Genomic DNA, 20,525 nt, shown 5'->3' with positions numbered 1-20,525 from the left:
CTACAAATATAAACGAACAATCATTAAAAATATGAACAATTTTAGAAACCCAAATACCTTTATTCAGAGCAATTGTATTTTTACTCAACATGCACATTGGAAATGACAAAACTAAAATGTTGGTCAAAACACATGTATTGGTAATCATATAAAGAACAATATTATAAACAAAATATCTTTATTACAAAGCTGTACAATACAAACAAATTTAACTTTATTGATCTATCAAAGTTGGAGCAGGAAGATTGCTGAAAGCTGCTGCTCTATCTTTCACCACAGAGCGGATGATATCATCAAGAAGTGTACGTGCACAAACAGACTTGTCAACCTTTTTCACCACTTCTTCCATAATATAAGGAATAAATCCTTGCTCTACATCACGTTCAACCGGATCATAGAAGTATCCATTATCTCGTAGGGTACTGAAAACAGATGGAACCAAATCAGCAAGATAACTCTGAGCAAATGCCCTGGCAGCAATTTTTTCAGCAGTTTCTTTCTCTTTTTTAAGAACCTCTCTTTGCTGTTTCATTCTTCTTTCTTTTTCCTCTTTGTGCCTTCTTTCTTGTTCTTGAAGTCTCTGCATCTCAACCAGCTCAGCATTTCTTAGTTCTTCAAATTCTCTTTGCTGTTGTCTCAAGTTTTCCAATTCTTCCTCTTCAAGAACCTCCAGTAAAGACTGTTCCATTGTTTTTCCAACAAGAACCTCCAAAATTGGCTTCACTTCAATATTGAAATCAAAGAGATCTCCTTCCATTATCTGTGTTGAAACATCCTTCCCAGTTTTAGCTGGAACGAACAAAGGAGAAGGTGGTCGATCTAAAAATGCATCAGTTTGGGTATCAACATCAGCTTCTTCAATTCGATCACTCAGTTCCTCTAGGTAAAGTTCCGTTTGTACTTCAGTATGCTTTCTACCTTCAACTGCATCGGGTGATTTTGTGCGAAGTTGTTCTTTTGCTCTTTTTTTTGCAATGGCTCTTCGACGAATCTCTTGTTGTCTTTGTATTTCAATTGGATCTGGCTGAGCACTTATGGGTAGCGTGTTTTGGGCATACGTGTTACCACGAACGATTCTTCTGTCATACATAATATTTCCATATGGAACTGGACCTTCATTTTCATCAAACTGAAACCGATATTTGGTTTTTCCATGAACAGCACGTGGTTTGCTTTGGAAGGCATATGTTCCAGTTTCAGGCTGTTGTGGAATCACTGCAGCCATCTTGTACTACCAAACAAAAATAATCTATAAAATATATATCTGGTAGTAAAAAAAATGTTACATTCTAATATAGAAGATATAAATGTGCATTTTCTTATATTTTTTTCTGTATTTTGACCCCTAAGGTGTAATTTAAGTATTTAAGTAAATTTAATTTTTTCAATTTTTATGCTTGATTTACACAGCGGGGCGCGGGAGATAACTAACTTTAATTACCAACATCACTATTTTTAATTCAAATCATAAAAAAAAATCGGCCGGATTTTTAAAAACTGCCGGCAAAAAACGGCCGCCGTGGCAATCTGGAATTTATTTACTTCGCCGGCTGCGTAACATTTTGTTTCGTGTTAACGTATGCGTAAGTTACCTATTCGTGCAGTTCTGACGTAACAAACAGCTTTATATTATCATAAATCCGGCATTTATGCGGAGACAATGGAAATTGTGACGTAACATTACTAGCTATGTCGTAATGCACTTGCGGTATTTGATTGCGCCATAATAGGGATTGTGACTAATGTAATACGTAACAATACGAAGAAATATTTCAACTCGTGTTACGGAATATAAAACACAGACAATCTTAAAGCACTATTAAATTCCCGATAATTATTATTACAAAAAAAATTCGTTGTAGGTAGAAACATGTGAGATTTTTAAACTGTAGTTGGAAATCGCCGATCAGTTTTATAGTTTTATTAAAGTAGCAATCCTAGTAGAGTATTCCTTGCTTAAACTAGCGTCTGTTATTAATTTCAATGTTGGCCGGACAAAGTTTATCGTGCGTAGTATAAATGACACTATGCCGTATTTATTAGAAAAGCTCAGTAGCAAAACTTTAATTTTACGGCTAAATGTTTAGTCCTGTAACACTTACGTGTGTGTTACACGTGAAAATCGTCGCGGAAAACAGACTTTGATCGGGAAAAGACGAAACATGATTGACACGTTTTTAATTAAATTCTTACGCTACGAAGGACCGCGGGAGAAATGGTTGGCTTATATCCAAAAGCCTCGTACATGGTGACAGCGGCACACGAATGCGGGGCTAGATAGAGAGGAAAAATTTGACGTCAGAACACACGCGCCAGGAAAACTGCCGGAAAAATATAAATGCAAATCGGTAACCGCCGGATTTTTATTTTTTACATGCCTGTATGAACGGTTTGAGTTGAGAGAAACTGGTTTATGCAGGGAAAAGTGGAGATTCAATGGGAGGTTAGTGGGGAAAACCCAATTCGTCTATTACTTCTATATGTAACATTGCCTCACAACACATACTCTTTAGGAAAAATAAATATTACTTTACTTCATTCTCTCCAATCTTTTGTCTAAATGTGGTTTCGATGTACAACTTTTTGTTAAAGGTAGGGGTCATTAATTAACCTTAAAGTTATGCAAAATATTAACCCCAGGAATTCTATGTTTTAGTTATGGTATGGTGGTTATACCATGGTCAAATACACATATTCATACATTGTAAATCTTTATTTCGGCTTTATATTAAGGCTGCACAGCTTTGATTTTATTTTTTTTTCACAGCTTTGATTTTATTTTTTAGTATTTTATCACGAAAAAAATGCGCTAAATCAAAATTTACAAACGACATGCGAAGCGAATAGGGTAACAAATCAAGTTTTCGCGAACTTTTAATGTTAACTTTTATATCACTAACATTTGAACACAAAAATTTTCACTGCCACAATCTAAAGAATTACATAAGCAGAAGTTTGGCCTGTTAAATTTAAATTAATTAACGCTCAAACACACGAGATATAAGTTCTGTATTAGTACAGACAACAAAAAATACCGTCAATATTAAACTCAAACTCAAATGATTGTTTGTTTTTACACTGCAATTTAGTAGAAACCGTTTCCAGGCAACCCACTTGTGAGCGTTAAATCCCATGCGCCCAAATTTGAAACCTCCCATAGCTCAAAGGGTAAATAAAAAAATTATTCATTCCATGTATTTACCATCAGCTGCATACAAGCAATTTTCAAGCTTAAATATTTATTAAAGAAATTGCGTAAAGTCTGTCATTTTTTTATAGCCAGAGATGGCTCTTTATCAGAGTATGTAATACAGACATGTTTATACAAAACTGTACCCTTAATGAATCGCTGAAAACAGTTTTTTTTCTTAAGAAAAAGTAAAACAAAAGGTAGTAATAAAGTAAATATTGGAGACATTTCAAACAAAAAAACAACTGATAACGGAGACAGTTTGAAATTTTCAAGCAAAGGCTTTTTTAAAACAGACTTACTTACCAATATTTCTAGGTAATACTTAATACCAAGTCTTAGTCATTTGTGTTCACATTAAGAACAACAAAATTAAAAGGTGAAAAGTTCTATCTTGACGGTTCAATGTTAAAACCAGTCTTGCCATTTTAAAAGGGGGGCAATATACTTATAACTCAATAGCGCCCAAAAGCGTAAACCACGTTTAACTTTGGTTCACTTCGCAGTTTCATCATCTGCGCAAAGCAACAAAGGTCGCCAGTCAAATAAAAGTTAATTATATAAATTTAACGTGCCTTATCGTTTGGTTACCGAAAAAAAAAGACAGTCGTTAGGTTACCGAAAAAAAAGACAGTCGTTATAACACGGATTTCATAGACCTCGTGCACGAGTTACCATGATGTAACTTTGTGCGTGACGGATTACACTAAAAGAAGGAATGGAGGGAAAAATCCGTGGAGGGAAGGGTTAAAATATTTTTACCCGAAATAAGCAGAGAGCGGTGAGAAAACCAGTGTTATCGGATAATGTAGCTAGGTTTAGTTACATGTCACTTTTATTAGGTTGCTGAATTTAGTTCAGATTAAGTTAAGATGTCATTTAGATTTTTAGCCTTAAGTATTTAGTTAAAATATCTTAAATGCTTCAGTTACTTATTGTGCTTTATATAAGCTTTTGGGGCTTTTCAATCTCAACTTATTCCCAGGTTGCCACTGTTTATAGTATTTGCTATGTACACAGGCCAGATTGGAAAGTTTGCAAACTGCGCGGAGGATTTTTTTGGGGAGATCGAAATTGCGCGGACGAGCGATTTTTTTGCGCGGATCGTCTGATTCTTGAAACTTAATTGTTAACCTCCTAATTTACAAGTAAAGTAGCGAACCAAACAAATACAGTATAAACTAAACGGCTGAGGTTAAAGGAATTGACAACCTTTTTCTTACGTTCTCTCGCGCAATGATTATGACGTACGTCTAGTGATGCACATTACTGTAACAGTGTAACGCTTTCATACGTTCGCCATTTTGTTTAATAACGCTATCATACTTCATCTCTTCAACTAAACTAACATTTTTTTAAATTTAATAATTTTGAAAAAAAAGATTCTTGTGTTTGTGGGACTTTCGAGAGAAAACGTTTTGCAGCGTCTTTTCAAAGGTTGCTATACGTTTCGGCTTTGCCGTTTTTTGTTATAAATACAAAAGATTCGAAATAAAGTATTTTAAGATATCCTAGAATATTGTGCATCCCTGCGTACGTCTTCGTGTGTTTGTGACCAGTCGGCCAACTGGGGAATATACTGAAGGAGATATAATTATGCTTATAAACCAGTGGTTCTCGAACTGTGGTACGCAAAGGTCTCCCATGTGGTACACGAGCACCAATTTAAGTTCCACCTAAACGATCGCAAATATTTTTTAGGGATTGTCATAAGCATTATTTTAATTCACATAAGTTAGTGAAGCGTGTCATTTCATGCTATATTCCTTATTTCCTTATTACAATGGTTCCCAGCTTTTTTTAATACAAGCGTTGCTTTAAGCATGTACAAAGTATTTTTTCAAATCGATTTCTACTTAGGCGCATCGTGAAAAGGCAAATATCCAACCTGTTTTAAGCACCTGCAGACTAAATAATCAAGGGGACATTTGCTATTATTACGCAAATAATGAACGTGTGAGTTGCTATTATGTCGTAATTAATTGCCAGGTCAAACAATCGCTATTACGATGCAATGAATCCACGTGTGAATCCCCACTATTTCGTAATAAACATGCTGCTTGGCTGAAAAAAAACATTGTAAATATACAGCACTACAACAGTGAACATATTTAGGTGGTTTGTTACAGCCTTATTCTGTTTAATTGGCAAACTACATTTATTTTATACGCAACTTTGGGAAAGCCAGTGCCAAGTTTGTACTACGAATTCCCGCCGAAAAATCAGGTGCGTTTTTCGTTTAACATTCACAAGCCTTTAATATGTAAGTGCTAAGTGGTACAACTATTCCAGTTTTTTAGGTCAATTTAGTTATTCGGTAGGTTAACGCTTACAGTTTAGCTCCTGTTTATGAAATTTAAACATTTAATTTTTTTTTTAAACGTCCAAACAAACGTTTTTTTTTTAAATATATATATATATACTTGTATTAGTTATTTTTCAAAAAAAAAAGAAAAACTACATAAAGTGCCCTGGATTTTATTGACTACAATAGTAAGCGGGAACGACTCGCGAAAGAAAGAGAGTGTATTACCTCTCTCCTTTACCGACATTGGAGATGCGCGTTCTACTCTTTTTTATTTCTGTGGGCATACGCACGTTGGCTGATAGAGTCATAAACACACAAAGACATACGTCATAATCGTGAGAGAACGTAAGAAAAAGGCAGCTAGTTCTCAACCGTTTAGTTTAGTTTCTATCCAAGCGCATTTACAAACAGGAAAAGTTATCAAGTCTTGCAGCGATTTTTACGCGCTTTATTATATTTTTGCGCGGATTGATATTTTTTTTTGCGGATTGCTAGTAATACCGCGAAAATTGCGCGGATTTTTAACCAATTTTGAAAATTAAATCCTCCGCGCACGACATATTTTCCAGTCTGGTACACAGGTTAGTGGTTAACCCAATTTTCAACCATTACTGCTAAGTGCTAACCCGTAGACACATTTTTAATCTTTTTATTCGCCGTTTAAGTATATATATATTGAATAAGAATAATATTTTTTATTGGGTGGTATTTATATTGAAGAGTCCGAACTTGTTCTTGCACATAAAAACTGTTTTTGCTTGAATTTGGGTATTTTTTGCGGGTTTTGTTTAACAATTATGTTGCATACACATATTTTCCAAGGTGTGTAGCTGTTAGTTGTAATGCTTAAATAATTAAAACTTTAACATTAATATGGATTATACAAGAGATCCGTGTCCATGGAGAATCTTAGATGATTGTGGTGGAGCTTATACGCTTGGGTTCTTGGGTGGAGGTTTGTTTTCCATGGTGGGTGGAGCAAGAAATGCACCAAAAGGGATATCCAACAGGTTGCTGGGAGCGATGGCTAATGCAAGGATAAAAACACCCCGGACTGCTGGTAGCTTTGGTGTATGGGGACTTACGTTTTCACTGTGCGACTGTTCATTAGTTGCTCTGCGGCAAAAAGAAGATCCTTGGAACTCCATATTAAGTGGCGCTGGTACAGGTTTCATTCTAGCGATAAGACAAGGGATGGCTCCAGCAATTGGTTCAGCTGCCATCGGTGGTGTGTTGTTAGCACTGATTGAAGGAGTTGGAATAGCATTAAATCGATTTCAAGCAGATATGTACAAACCTGTAGCTCCACAATTTGATGATCAATCTCTTTCCGGTGGAATACAAAACTTACAATAAATTGTTGTTGAAATTGTTTTTATTTATTATTTGTAACATGTAATTACTACAAAACACTTTGTTTCCACATTAGGCAAGTTAATATGTCCATGCTGTTTAGCCGTATTTTTTCAGCTAGTATTACCAACCACTTACATATTATCTTTAAAAAAGTCAATAAACTGTCCACTTTTATTACCTGTGAATAAGGAAACAACAATAAGCAATGTCTAAGTGTATGACAGAGTAGCAAATGTTTACTTTTGATTTGGAATTTATAATTAATCTTTTTTTAAATAAGGAATCCGCTGATTAGTTTATGGTAAACTTAAAAATAAGATGTCACAATTTGTCTTTTTTGTTAACGCGGGAATACCAAATCAAAATTTGTGTGTTGACCGAAATACCAAATTTCATGTTTCATGAAAGATGAAAGTACAACCGCTGGAGTAAAAAAGGTTAAGCGACAATGCATGGGATTTCCTATAAGAAAAAGTGTAACTAAACTTTGACCTTATCTAGATTTTAAACTAACTACAGAAAATTTGGTTTTGGTATAATAAATGCCTTTCTGTGTGAATATATAACAAGCTGCATCACCCCACGGCCGAACTGATTGAGCGTATATGTGGTCTTATAGATATTTTTTCGTCGAACAGCTGCTGAGCATCACATGTAGTCATAAATCATTTTGCATCGAATAGTTGAACTTATTGAGTACGTAAATAATTAATTATAGTACTTGCGAGTTGAGTGAACTGGCATAAATTTGGAACACATCACACTGTTCACACACCTCATGCAAGCTTACGAGTTACCAAGTATGTTACTTAGTGGGTAATTATTTTAGTGTCTTGTCCAAGGACCAATACGCACACAATGTTAGCAGCGAAGAGCCTTGAACCCATTACCTATCTGGTTAGTAAGAGGCGTGCGCGCTAACCAACTGTGCTATGTCGCTGGATTGTATTGTTGCTCTCTCAATAGAGCTTTCCTCTGTTGTTGGTCGGACCAAAGAATACGGTCGAACAGATGTTTTTGTTATATAACTTATCTCGTCAGTATTGGTGTATTTATTACTATATGCCAACATTTATACAGATATAATGCATAGAATTGCATTTCACACGTTGCTTCTTGAATTGTTATCGTAGTATCCAACATATATATATATATATATATGTCCGGCGCCGTGGTATAGTGGTTATTTTGTCCGGCGCCGTGGTATAGTGGTTAGCGCGCCTGCTTGTAACTCAGAGGTAATGGGTTCAAGGCTCGATGCTGCTACCATTGTGGGCGTATGTGTCCTTGGGCAAGACACTTAACGGCAATTGCTCCAACCCAGTGGTTACTAATGGGTTGTCTAAATTATCAGAAATACATAAAAAAGAGAAAAAATCCAAAAAAAATAATTACCCACAAAGTAACATACATGGTAACTCGTAAGCTGGCACGAGGTGTTAAACCCGTGTGATAACGACTGTCGTTTTCCGGCCACGCGAGGATAAAGTAAGTTACATTCATTCATTCATATATATACTATAATGTATATATGTGTACAGTTAAATAATACGAACCAATGAATATAAATTGCCTTATCCTTGCGGCTCCATAGGAAAAGTTTACATTTTTTCTATCATGTGTAACGTACGAATAACGATTTCAGTATTTGAAAGGAAAAAAGAGCGAAAGATTTAAATTTTTTTAATTATGATTGCAAGATATTTGTTTTACGTGAATTAACCCCCATGCTGTCCACTTATATATAACAATATCAAGCCTAGGGATTACTGATGGGTCGTTTAAATTATTAGTTATAGGAAGTTAATTTTCTTTTTAAGGTCAAACATTTAATGATAATAAAAAATGTTACAAATTTATTCAACAGTATTATCACAATTTTATAAAACGCACATCACAACCGATTACTGCTGCTAAATGTTGAAAATTTAATCGTTTTAGCGTAAATAGTTTTAATATTGTGAAAAAACTGAAATATAATCATGAGAAAAATAGGCAGGGCTCCCAGATTAAGTTTTACAGGTTATTATTGCCGAACTTTGAAAGATTTACTTTTAACTCAAAAATTTATACCACAGGGCGAGTAAATCAAACATATATATATACTGATATAAAAACAAGAGAATACATGAAAAATATATTCGAACTGAAGTCAATTGCACTTTGCCTTTGCGAAAAATATTGTAGCAATACCAAATTTGTGGCAAAAATGTAAACTTTATTAGTAGTTCTGTCTATTATCTGTTTTTACAAGTTTATATGCATTTGTAGGATGCTATATTTATCAATTGATGTTCGAAAAATGCCCGTTATACGTTTTGAACAAGATCCATTTTCATACAATAGTATATAATCTATAATGTATAGTAGGGTGTTGGGAACATCTTTAGCACATAATAAGCAAATATCCTGATCGTGTTTTAAACAATTAACAACGGTCTACGGGAGTCGTAAGAATACAAATTTATTTGACTTTAATTTCTAAATGCGACGAGAAAATAGAATAAAAATGTGTGACGTCATAAAAAATGTGACGTCGTGAAAATTCTGAAGGCACGAAAAAATATGACGTCACGAAAAACGTGTGCTCATGTTTTATTTATCACGAAAAATGTGACGTCACGAAAAGTGTGACGTCATGAAAATTCTGACGGCACGAAAAAATATGACGTCACGAAAAACGTGACGTCACAAAAATATAGCATCACAAAAAGTGACGTCACAGAAATATGACGTCACGAAAAGTGTGACGTCACGAAAAGTTATGACGTCACGAAAATGTGACGTCACGAAAAATATAACGTCACGAAAAGTTATGACGTCACGAACATGTGACGTCACAAAAATGTGACGTCATGAAAAGTGTGACGTCAGAAAAATATGACGTCACGAAAAAATGTGACGTCTCGAAAATTGTGACGTCACGGAAATATGACGTCACGAAAAGTGTGACGTCACCAAAAATATAACGTCACGAAAAATGTGACGTCACGAAAATATGACGTCACGAAAAATGTGACGTCACGGAAATGTGACGTCACGAAAAGATGTGACGTCAGAAAAATATGACGTCACGAAAAAATGTGACGTTGCGAAAATTGTGACGTCACGAAAAATGTGACGTCACAAATGTATGACATCACGAAAAATGTGACGTCACGAAAAGTGTGACGTCACGAAAAATATGTCGTCACGAAAAACTGAAACCTGGTCAAAAATTAAACTTCTTGAAAAAAGCGGCTCGTTTTTTAGGAGATATAGGAGACTATTACTATATTATAAACTTTTTGTCTATATTAACACTGAAATGTAAAAAAGCAAAAAGTTACCGATTAATGGCACATTAAGGATTATTACTCATTAATTGCACGATTTTATCCACTTTGGTATATTACTGTGGGAGAACATAGGACACCTTTAGCACAATATATCCAAATACTTTGATCGTGTTTTAAACATTTCACAACGGTGTATGGAAGTCGTATGGGGATACGGTTTTATGATTATTTGAATATTGTTTGCTTACTATCAAACGAGACAAGAAAATAGAACGAAAAGGTGTCTCATCTTCTCCTATTCTACTATATAGTAGGTTGGGGGAAGGTGGGACACTTTGTCAGATAAGACTTTTTTTAATTTTCTTATTGCCCCCATTTAATAATAATCAGGAAAATAATGCTATTTAGTAATATCACGACTTTATAAACACGCGTCAAAGCGGAGTACTGTTTTAAAATGTTCAAAAAAGTATGTAGAATAGAAACAGTGGATTTTGAACACGTAAAAAATGCGAAATGGTAAGGTGCTAATTTTAAATGTCGCAAAAATAATACTAAAGCCGATGAAATTTTGTAGTTTGCAGTGTGAAAGATTAAACTAGTTTCATAGCTTCATAAAACAACCTTGAATATTTCGTATAGTTTGACAAAATTTTGTCTCATAAAACTAGTTTTAGTTTTGTAAAAAACTGAAATATATGCATAGGCACTATTTTTATGCGACAAAACGAACTCTCCAAATTATTTCATCCTGTTTTATTTAAATACGGCAGGCCTACTGGATCGGTGATTAAAACTCGCAAACTACAAAAAAGTCGGTAGTTTTATAATACTTTTCTACATGCTTCCCTTTATCGTAACAATATATAGGTGGACAAGCAAATGAACAATAATACATGACCTTTGTAGAAGGTGTTGCGTATTTGGTAGAAAACATTGCGTATAGAGAACAGAATGTAACACATAGTAGATATACGTAATAAAATCCAACCGACTACTTTAGAATTAATGATTCCTCGTATATAACACTTGTACGTTGTTTAGAACATTGGCAAATTATGAAGTTGTTGCACTGCAAACAGTTTTTGGATATATTATTTCAATTCTTTTGGTATTGGTGCACGGAAAGAGTATTTTTCTATAGTCATTGAAAGATACGATAACACTGATAACATTAATTAAAAGATTAAGATCATAAACGGCTAATCCAAAGTTTAAAAAACTTTCGTGGTTGCCTATAATAAATGCGACAAGTATCGTCGCTAAAACGTCCGTAGCAACACAAACTGCAGTGACAATCGTCAACCGTTTTAGCAAGTGAAGAACTTTTAAGTTTATTGGTAAGTTTATTGCAGGCTTTGCTTTATTTGGTATTGTAGCTTCCGGTAGATCAGTTTCCCCTGCTGATGTATCTGTGACGTGGCCTGCAGATTCCTGCTTGTTTACACACCGCATAAAAACTTTCCGAAATGAAAAGAAATATTCACATAATTTCCAATGCCGTCGAAGGGGGATAATAAAAAGAAGTAACAGCGCCAACTGTAGAGAAATAATAACAATACTGGCTGAAACGACTGGGGCATTACTACCTACATATATGCAACCAGAATATGATGATCTGAAACCAGTACTATCGCTAACCAAAAATAATATTGTAAAAGAAACACCACCGACCGGTATGGGCAAAACAATGAAGCGACTCAACGCCAGAACCAATTTGCTCTGAGATTTTTTCATTAGCGGGTTTGCATATAAAGCCCTCTGCCGCAGCCATAGCGATGAAAATACCAAGCCCACCGTAGCAACTTGAATGGCATTATCGGATCTGAACAAACGGTCACATTCCACGTCATATACGGGTTTATAAGGAGGAAGTGATATACTCAAAATGAAACAGCAGCATCGTCCAAAAAGAATAACAGCAGAAAGAAGAACAAAGCTGTATAAAATACCACCATTAACATCGGCTTGATGTCGTTGCCTGAATCTGTTCGTTCTAACACCGTGGTAAATCAACCTCACAGCTAACCATAAAGTACATGACGCAATGATGGCTTCGATTGTCAAAGGAATAATGAACTGAATTTGCTCTGTTTTTGGAACAATGACGTCATCAGATGAATTCTTAGTCGTGACGCCATACCCTTCAGTAAATCCTTTCATACTGATAAAATAAATAATTATGCTAAAGAGAACCAACTAACACGACTGCTGTCTTGGCTTTAAAGAAGATCCGGGGTCTTGTAATTCAAGTTTAACAATCAATGGAACATCAATACACAATATAGATGCTTTGTAAATACCTTCCAATGCGATATATAACACTTACTCATATAGGCTCACCTCTATCGTAATACAATGAAGACGAGCAAATGAAGAATAACGCATGAACTTTGTGGGAAGTGTTGTGTGTTTTCTAGGAATCGTTGCGTATCAGAACAGAACGTAACACATAGTAAACACGTAACGTTACCTAATCGGCCTTTTAAAAATTGATGATTCTTCATATCACGTTTAAAATGCCGAAGACACAAAGCGTTTCATAATTGAAGCCTATTTAAATAAAATTACCATGGTATATCGAATACTGGTTAGTTTTGTTTTAAACATTTAATTGTCTAATAATGGTTTACGTATACGTGTTCAAAATATGCACAGTGTAGATTATATGTGTACCATGTATTTGCATTCATCACCGTTATCTCTTGGTACGCGATCACGTGGTTATCAGCCACGTATAGGCTTGTCTGTTAACCTACGGATTCTTCTTCCGACTTGGTTGTGCTGGTCAAACCCGATTATTAGAATCCTATACTGTTTTTTTGCCGTTTTTATATTACCTACATATATTAGTAACACGTGCACCCGCATTATAAATGCATTGAAAGAGCTCACTCGCAAACTGTTAACGATACAAAAGTTGCCTAACTACGCCAATGTGAAATACATTTAGCAAACCAAATTAACTTATGTAAATACTTAAACACACGTACGCGGTCGTCAATATTAACGTTTACCACGAAATATGACGTCTCTGACTACGAATAATATTTACCACACGAACGCTGCTTCTGTTTCCTTTATAAAGATTTACAAACGAGGTATATGAAAGAGAACACCCGTGTTATAACGACTGCATGTCGTTTTCAGGCCACGCAAGGATACAGTTTGTAAGTCATTTCCTGTGTGTTTATTCCACTGTATCCTTTTTGTTATCCCAGCATCTAAGTTATGTAATAAACTTAAAGTTAACATTTCTAAATCGGTCAATTAGAGGTATTAGCCTACGCTCCTTAAGATAAGGACTGGGACCTCCCAGCATACGCGGGGTTTGTAACTTTAGTCCGAGGGCTGAACCAAAACGACGTCTAGAGTAGCTAGAGACATAATCTTGGTATCTATATTAGAGAATTGAGGATGCCGAGTGCAATAATGATACTTTCAACACCATCCGAAGTCATTTCCAATGTTAAAAATTATATTTTGTGGTCAAATTACTGTTCATTATTTTGGCTATTTTTGCGTTCAACTCAAAACCAAAACATTTTTAAACAAGCCGAAGCATGATAGTGTGCACTTACTGCATCTAATGGTTGTTACCTATTATCGTTTGTACTGTACATTTTGTTTGTTTCTCATCAGAAGCTGTATGTAGCTGGCGATTTGTCCAAAAGCACAATTGGAATTAGACGCTACGAGGCTAGGGATAGTGTTCCACCTACTGCGTCAGAATGACTTGCAAGCCGTGACAAATTGAAGCAGAACAACTTATCGAGCGACACCTATATAAGGGCAACAACTTCATACGCTTAAGTTAACCCTATCAACCATAATTGCTTTAGTACATAAAATATTACAGTTCTATGACTTTTCTCCCTACCATTATTTTGAACGGAATGACTTCTTTGTTTAGTAGTTTAGTTAATGTGTGAATAAATTATTCAACTATTTGTTGTTGTGTTTTTGTAAGGTTTAAGATGTTATAGTTTTAACAGATTTTCAATGACAAAATAATAATATATAAGAACAGTAATTAGCGTACTTCACATAGTCGTAAAAATACTTTCGAATAACCGTGTGACGTTTTTGGTTATCATCAATTGAGGTACGGACGTAAGAACGTACAGCTGTCCTATTGTTCCCCATCGTGTCCCATTTTTCTCCTTTTTTTCACCATGGTGACGGATATTTGTATATAAGAATAATGTTAGAATTTAACTCTGACGCACATGCAGTTTATGTGTAATGGTCATATTTAATTCAACATTCAAAATGTACTTAAACAAAGCTTCTCCGGATAGAAAGAGACACTGCAAAAACAACAGTGCCTTGGATATTTAGAAATGGTGAGAGCGGTCAATGTGTGGCGCCAAAGAGCTATGGAAAGTTAAAAACTGACTTTGTAATCTTTAACATAGCATACGTATAGAAGGCCTATAGGGTGGGGGAAGAACTTGAATAAATTGCGTTTAATTCATGTATTCCATTTCCGTAGGCCTATACACGGATGTAGTTAGTTTTCACAAGCAAAAACTCATAGAACGGAAAGTTAAAAAAAGCTTCAGTAAAATATTTACAGTTTGTTTTTTCAAGTTGGTTTATACAGCATAGTTAAAAGAAGCTGCCACCCCAATTTACTTCTCTTTAGTTTTCAAATTCTCTGCGGTTTCCTGATCGATTACGTCAGCCATAACCGCTTGATTTACTGACATATGCCTCTTCGTTTTGGGATCCACGATAATTATTTTTCGTTTTCTGTAAGGCTCCTTCTGCATAGATGCCATTGGTGCTGTGTCTTTAATCGGGAATAAAAGCAAATCCCCGTATTTACGTTTCTTTCGGACGCAGCGTGCCATTAACTCCCCGTATGTCAAGTTCATCTCTGAAATTAAAGGTTTAGAAGAATAAGGCTTTCTTTAATGTATACATACTTCAACGAGTTATAATTTGAATAAAAAAAATATAATTTAGCTACCTGTCGATGGGTCGTAGTATCCTTTTATTTCATTCGTATTTGATAAAATTGACGCCAAACGTTCGTCGAACAATCCCCGTCGCATTGCTATACGAGGAGGTATCCTGTATCCTGCTATCGGATCAATGAGGCCGCCGGTTGCTATTTGAGCTTCTAACAAACGGATTCCATAACTTTCAATTACCACACCACGATGCATTGCTTCAAACAAAGATATGTATCGGTTTGTGCCAGGTTCCGTGTAGCCAATGGTCGCTTGCTCGGCACGCTTCAACGATGTAGCAAACTGACGGTTAACAAGCCCGACGCTCACTGCCCGACTTACTGACATTTTCTTACCCGACATTGGGTCTATGATGCTTCCTGTCGCGGCCTGTGCTTCCAGTAATTCTAATGCTGTCCCACGCCTTAGTAGTCCAACGTCCACAGCCTGAGATATCGACAAAATCTTATGTGTAGTTCTGTTCCAAACACCACCAATTGGGTCCGAACCAACTAAAATAGGTTGGAATATATCTCTTAACTGCTCCTTGTTAATTTTACCTGCTTGAAAGGCTTCAATGACAGGTGCTTCAACAAGATCAGCATCTATTAAATCTTGCAATGTTACTTTCTTTCTAAATGCACTTCTGAATGACAACAGGTCCGGTTGATATTGATTTAAATTGTTTTTGGGTTTTTCCTCGATGTATAAAAATTTAAGACCTGTATCCAAATCGCGAATACATTTTCCGAGAATATCTGCATAGCCCAATCGTGTCTTTGTGTTGGGATCAAAGAAATCATGTTGATCATCAGTTGTCATCAGTACATCAGAAGTCTCTTGATCAATTAAACCTTTACTGACCGCTGTTGTAAGTGAATAACGTTTCCCTGTCCATGGATTGATAACTCCACCGGTTGCCACTTGCGCTTCAAGCAATCGCAAACCTTGGGCTCGTGGAAATATACCTCGTTTCATGGCCGTGTTTAACGAAATACTCTCTCCTGTTCTAGGATCCAAATATCCGTAAAAAGCTCCTTCTGCTGCGATAAGTGCCGTTTTATAATGCTCATCCACTATACCCAACTTCACGGCGTCCGTGACAGAAAGCTTAACCCCACTTCGGGGGTTAACAACGCAACCTGTAGCAGCCTGTGCTTCAAGCAACGATATTGCAGTTTTCTTGGGAATTAAACCTTTCTCCACAGCTTGACAAATAGTAAGTTTATCGCCAGAAGTAACGTTTATGATTCCTGCTATCGCTTCTTCTCCGTTGGCGACTTCTAAACTTTCCATATCTTCGTCTGTACTCGACGATGCAGAGGGATCTCCAACACTGAGAAACTGTTATATGGTTATAATTATATTGTATAGTACTGTGGGGGGAAATGGGACACCGTTACCATATAATATCCAAATATCCCGATCGTGTTTTAAACAATTAACAACGGTCTAAATGGGTGTCGTGAGAATAGGACTTTATAATTCTTTGAAAATTCTTTGCTTGCTACCAATTGGGACCAGACAATAGAATTAAATGGTGTCCTATCTTTTCCCACACTTCTATAAATTACTGAAATATATACCTTTTTCTGATAAGGATCGTAAAAAACATGTTCATCTTCTTGTGGTTGTGAGTGACACCGTCTTATCACTTCAATTTTGTTAGGAACCTCTTGTTTCTCATTCGCCGTTGGTAAGCTTTGATTATTTTGAATATCTTCCATTCCTCTTTTCTCAAAGATTGGCGCAATACCGTGATCGATTCTTAATGATAATGTTATTCCACCAATTGGATCACTCGGCCCAAGCGGTGTGATTGTTTCTGAGATATGTATAATGATTAGGTTTATACTAAAGTAACAAACTTATAGACGCGTCTTACCGGATTTCGTCCGAGGCATTGTGTCATTTTCTGAGTATTTATTTTTCTCATCACATGCGGAATATGCTCTAGGGATTGGTTCTTGAGGACTTGAAGCAGTTTCTTCTTCAACTGATGATCCCGGTGTATCTAAATGTGGGGTTGCAACAAATGATTCACATTCCGGTGCTGCACTGTTGTTGATGGGTTCAGATATTACTGTTTCCTCGGGTGGAGGAGTTGGCAGTCGACTGTTTTCTAGAGTTCCTATTTCCAGAGCACACGTTTGATTCGTTTCTTCAGCTTCCTCGGTGTGTTCTTTATCGCTATGTAGTGATGTACCGTCATCTTCATCAGATGATGTACAAGGCAAGTCAGATGAGCTGCTGAGTTGCTTCTTTTCAATTGAATCAGTATTGGAACTAGTTTCATAGATCATCTGCATTGGAAACAGTTTGTAATGTTGTAAGTTGTAAAGGTGCAAACTATACACAAAAACATAAGCTGTATAGTAGAGTTGGAAAGATTGGACACCTTTTCAAACTATTTTCTCGTCTCATTTGGTGGTATTAGTGGTAAACAAAAAACATTTTAAGAATTATAAAACCGTATCTTTACAACTCCCATTGTTTATTGTTTTAAACGCGATCAGTATATTTTGATATTCGGTGCTAAAAATGTCCCGTCTTCCCCACCCCACTATATATTCTAATTGTTAAATTGGTTTATTGCGTTTTTGAAGGAACACTTTCATAAACACAGCTACACGCGCAATGATTACATTTTTTCCACATAAACCTTCATACACTCACCCGATCTTCCTTTATTTCTTCTACATCTTGCTCGATTTGATGAACAGACTGTTCGTCCTCTTTTGCAACTGTCATTAAAATTTATTTTATACAATTTTTATTACTGTAAAAGGGGGTTGTTATACCTTTTCATTCCATTTTATAGTCTCATTTGGTAGTAAAAAAAGAACATTGAAAAGAATATATACCCATATCCTCACGACTCTCATACTTCGTTGTTAATTGTTTAAAATATTCGGAGGATATTTGGATAAGATGTGCTTAAACGGTCCCGTTTTACCCCACAAAACTGCCCCGTTGTCCCGTTTTACCCCACAAAAAATATATTACTTTGCCATTTACCTTTTGGCGTCGTGGCAAAGTGGTTACAGCGATATCTTTATACGTATGGTTAATCGGCTGTCACCATTGTTGGTGGATATGTGTTTTTTAGGAAAAACTGTTTGCCCAGAAACTTAGTAGTTATTTATGGGTTGCTTAAGTTTTCAGCCATGCAAAACAAATCGCCGCAAAACTACGTACGTGGTTACTTGTAAGCTAGCCCGAGGTGTATGTCGAATAAAATGTATAGTGAATAAAGCTACTTTAGCCATGCAAGAATAAAGAAGTTTCTATATATTACCTGTGTTTTGTATAGGGAGAGATTCGTCATTCTGAAAATTTCCTTCGTTACTTGTAGGAATATCATGACCTTTGTTTGTACCTTTTTTTTAACAGTAATAAAAAGTCATTTTTATAACTTTTAATAAAGTTGGTTATTTTTTTCAAGTTTTAAAATTGCACCGTATAAAGTTGTACAAAACACACACACACATATATAAACGCCGTTAAAATTGACAATAGGTTTACTGCAATTTATAACTTGTAGTGAATATATGTTATAAACCGGCCTCTTGCACATTGGTTATAGCGCTCACCTATACCAGAGGATGTGAGTTATACTTTCATATATTATCATGTTATCATATATTAGTATATTATATTTGAATTACCCGTGAGGTATAAATTATTGAATTAAAAGCAAACCGTGCAGCACTTAAAAAAGCGATAAAATCCTACATAAAACTACAAAGTGGGGTAAGACGGGACAAATAAAAATAGTTAACCTCGGTGATTCTTCCACAGTAGAAATGTAATAACCACAATGATCACGACAAGTTCAACAGATAAAATACAAACAGCAGCAAGGATGCCAGGAGACATCGGGAGCGCCATGCTGGCAGAACACTAAAATGTATTTTAAATTGTTATCTTTTGAAACTAGAATATATACACCAATGTTGTACAACGTATACCTGTATGTGCTGAAAGTTGTCGTTACATCGAGTTAATTACTGTTAGGTAAATTTCCGTGACTCGCTTGTCGTGATCACCCAATTACAGTATCTAATTGACGTGTGCGTGTTTCAGCACTATACATGTTCTGTGGTTAGAAAATATTCAATTACAAAACGAACTTCCTATATAGCAAGACTAGAATACATTTAACTTTTTTTTCATTCTAAATTTCTTTGTTCATATACAGCAGGGTGGGGGAGGATGGGGACACCTTGGGCACATAATATCTAAATATCTTGATCGTATTTTAAACAATTAACAACGATCTATATGGTATAGTCGTGAGGATACGGTTTTCTAATTATTTGACTGTTCTTTGTTTACTACCACCTGGGACGAGAAAATAGGATGAAAAGGTGTCCTATCTTTCCACACCCTACTATATAAGTTTGACCATATTAGCTATATGTACAAAAATTAAAATTTGTTTCACCATATTTCGACTCTGCCGCATATACACACGCAAATAACAATCCTACATTAAATTTAAACTGAATCAAAATGGTAGTCATAGAAATCTGCATAGCTGTAATAACATTAACCACCACAACCCACGAATGTAAAACTGCCTGCAATTTCATCATGTTAGTATATACGTACTATACCCCAGAATTCAATCCGACTGATGTCTTTGGTTTCACACACAGAAATTCTATCTATCGCCTTGGGGCTTTATTACGTTTTGTGCAAACCGGTCAGTCAGCTTCGCTACGTCCTTAATTAAGGCAATTAAAACACGTGTTTTATCCCAGTTACCTTTTTGAACTCAGTTCTTAACGTCATACACATAAATATCAAAATTACAACGAAATTAACTCGTTAGCTTATACTGTATTAACGTTAATGTTGTAGTTTATTACGTAATCAGCAGAATATTTACGTCACAAATTAATACATTTTGATATTTCAAGAAACCCATTATGTTATTAAAGTACAGTCGTTTATTCTATATACGTTCTGCAATTCCATTATCAACTGGACGAATGTTGTTGTCTTTATTATTTAATTTGATTTAATTGTTCAGGGCAGTTCTTTAAAGCCATTTGCGGCCTAGCTTAAAATGGGCCTTTTGAAACTGGGAATTTTATCAAACACAGCACGGGTAATTAATTAAACAATTACAACGATTAATTAACAGGCATAGCGTGTGGAGAACAAAAAATGTTACGTCATTCAGCTGTAGCTCTTGGTAACCACATTATGCCTTAACTTGAATGCGCGATAATTCGATTTTTGAATTGGTGCAGAACGCAACCCAACAATAAAAGCCGAAATAAAAAGTACTGTTTTTAGTTTAAACCATTTTCTATCGCAGAGTTTGCTTCGTTGATTTCGAGGATGTAAAATTATAATCCAAGTTTTTGTACAAGCAACACAATGTCAAGATTTGTCTATTTTTTTAAAAAATGACAACCTAATGT

The 20,525-nt window shown here is 35.6% G+C and overlaps 4 protein-coding genes across 4 annotated transcripts; 1 reads left to right on the top strand and 3 right to left on the bottom strand.

Annotated features, from left to right (window-relative positions):
• On the bottom strand, window positions 1–1,290 carry LOC149738277 (radial spoke head protein 3 homolog). Its single transcript, XM_089874465.1, has one exon. The coding sequence runs from the start codon at window positions 1,223–1,225 to the stop codon at window positions 215–217; it is 1,011 nt and encodes a 336-aa protein (XP_089730591.1). The 5' UTR covers window positions 1,226–1,290; the 3' UTR covers window positions 1–214.
• A 4,368-nt stretch (window positions 1,291–5,658) lies between these two features.
• LOC149738276 (mitochondrial import inner membrane translocase subunit Tim17-B-like) lies at window positions 5,659–7,028 on the top strand. Its single transcript, XM_089874468.1, has one exon. The coding sequence runs from the start codon at window positions 6,372–6,374 to the stop codon at window positions 6,852–6,854; it is 483 nt and encodes a 160-aa protein (XP_089730594.1). The 5' UTR covers window positions 5,659–6,371; the 3' UTR covers window positions 6,855–7,028.
• A 72-nt stretch (window positions 7,029–7,100) lies between these two features.
• Window positions 7,101–14,204, bottom strand: LOC149738275 (uncharacterized). Its single transcript, XM_089874464.1, has one exon. It carries the CDS (start codon window positions 12,293–12,295, stop codon window positions 11,189–11,191), a length of 1,107 nt encoding a protein of 368 aa, XP_089730590.1. The 5' UTR covers window positions 12,296–14,204; the 3' UTR covers window positions 7,101–11,188.
• A 154-nt stretch (window positions 14,205–14,358) lies between these two features.
• LOC149738274 (uncharacterized) lies at window positions 14,359–19,223 on the bottom strand. Its single transcript, XM_089874453.1, has 8 exons — window positions 19,062–19,223; window positions 18,873–18,993; window positions 18,389–18,469; window positions 17,767–17,834; window positions 16,976–17,393; window positions 16,677–16,915; window positions 15,108–16,434; window positions 14,359–15,014 (listed from the first exon to the last, which is right to left on the bottom strand). The coding sequence occupies exons 2-8, from the start codon at window positions 18,979–18,981 to the stop codon at window positions 14,767–14,769; spliced, it is 2,490 nt and encodes an 829-aa protein (XP_089730579.1). The 5' UTR covers window positions 18,982–18,993; window positions 19,062–19,223; the 3' UTR covers window positions 14,359–14,766.
• Between the last annotated feature and the right edge of the window lie 1,302 nt (window positions 19,224–20,525).

The sequence above is a fragment of the Ciona robusta genome, chromosome 3 (assembly GCF_009617815.1).
Source record: "Ciona robusta chromosome 3, ASM961781v2".
NCBI lineage: Eukaryota > Metazoa > Chordata > Ascidiacea > Phlebobranchia > Cionidae > Ciona > Ciona robusta.
Note: the sequence above shows the minus strand (reverse complement) of the source record. Positions and strands in the feature narration are given on the sequence as shown.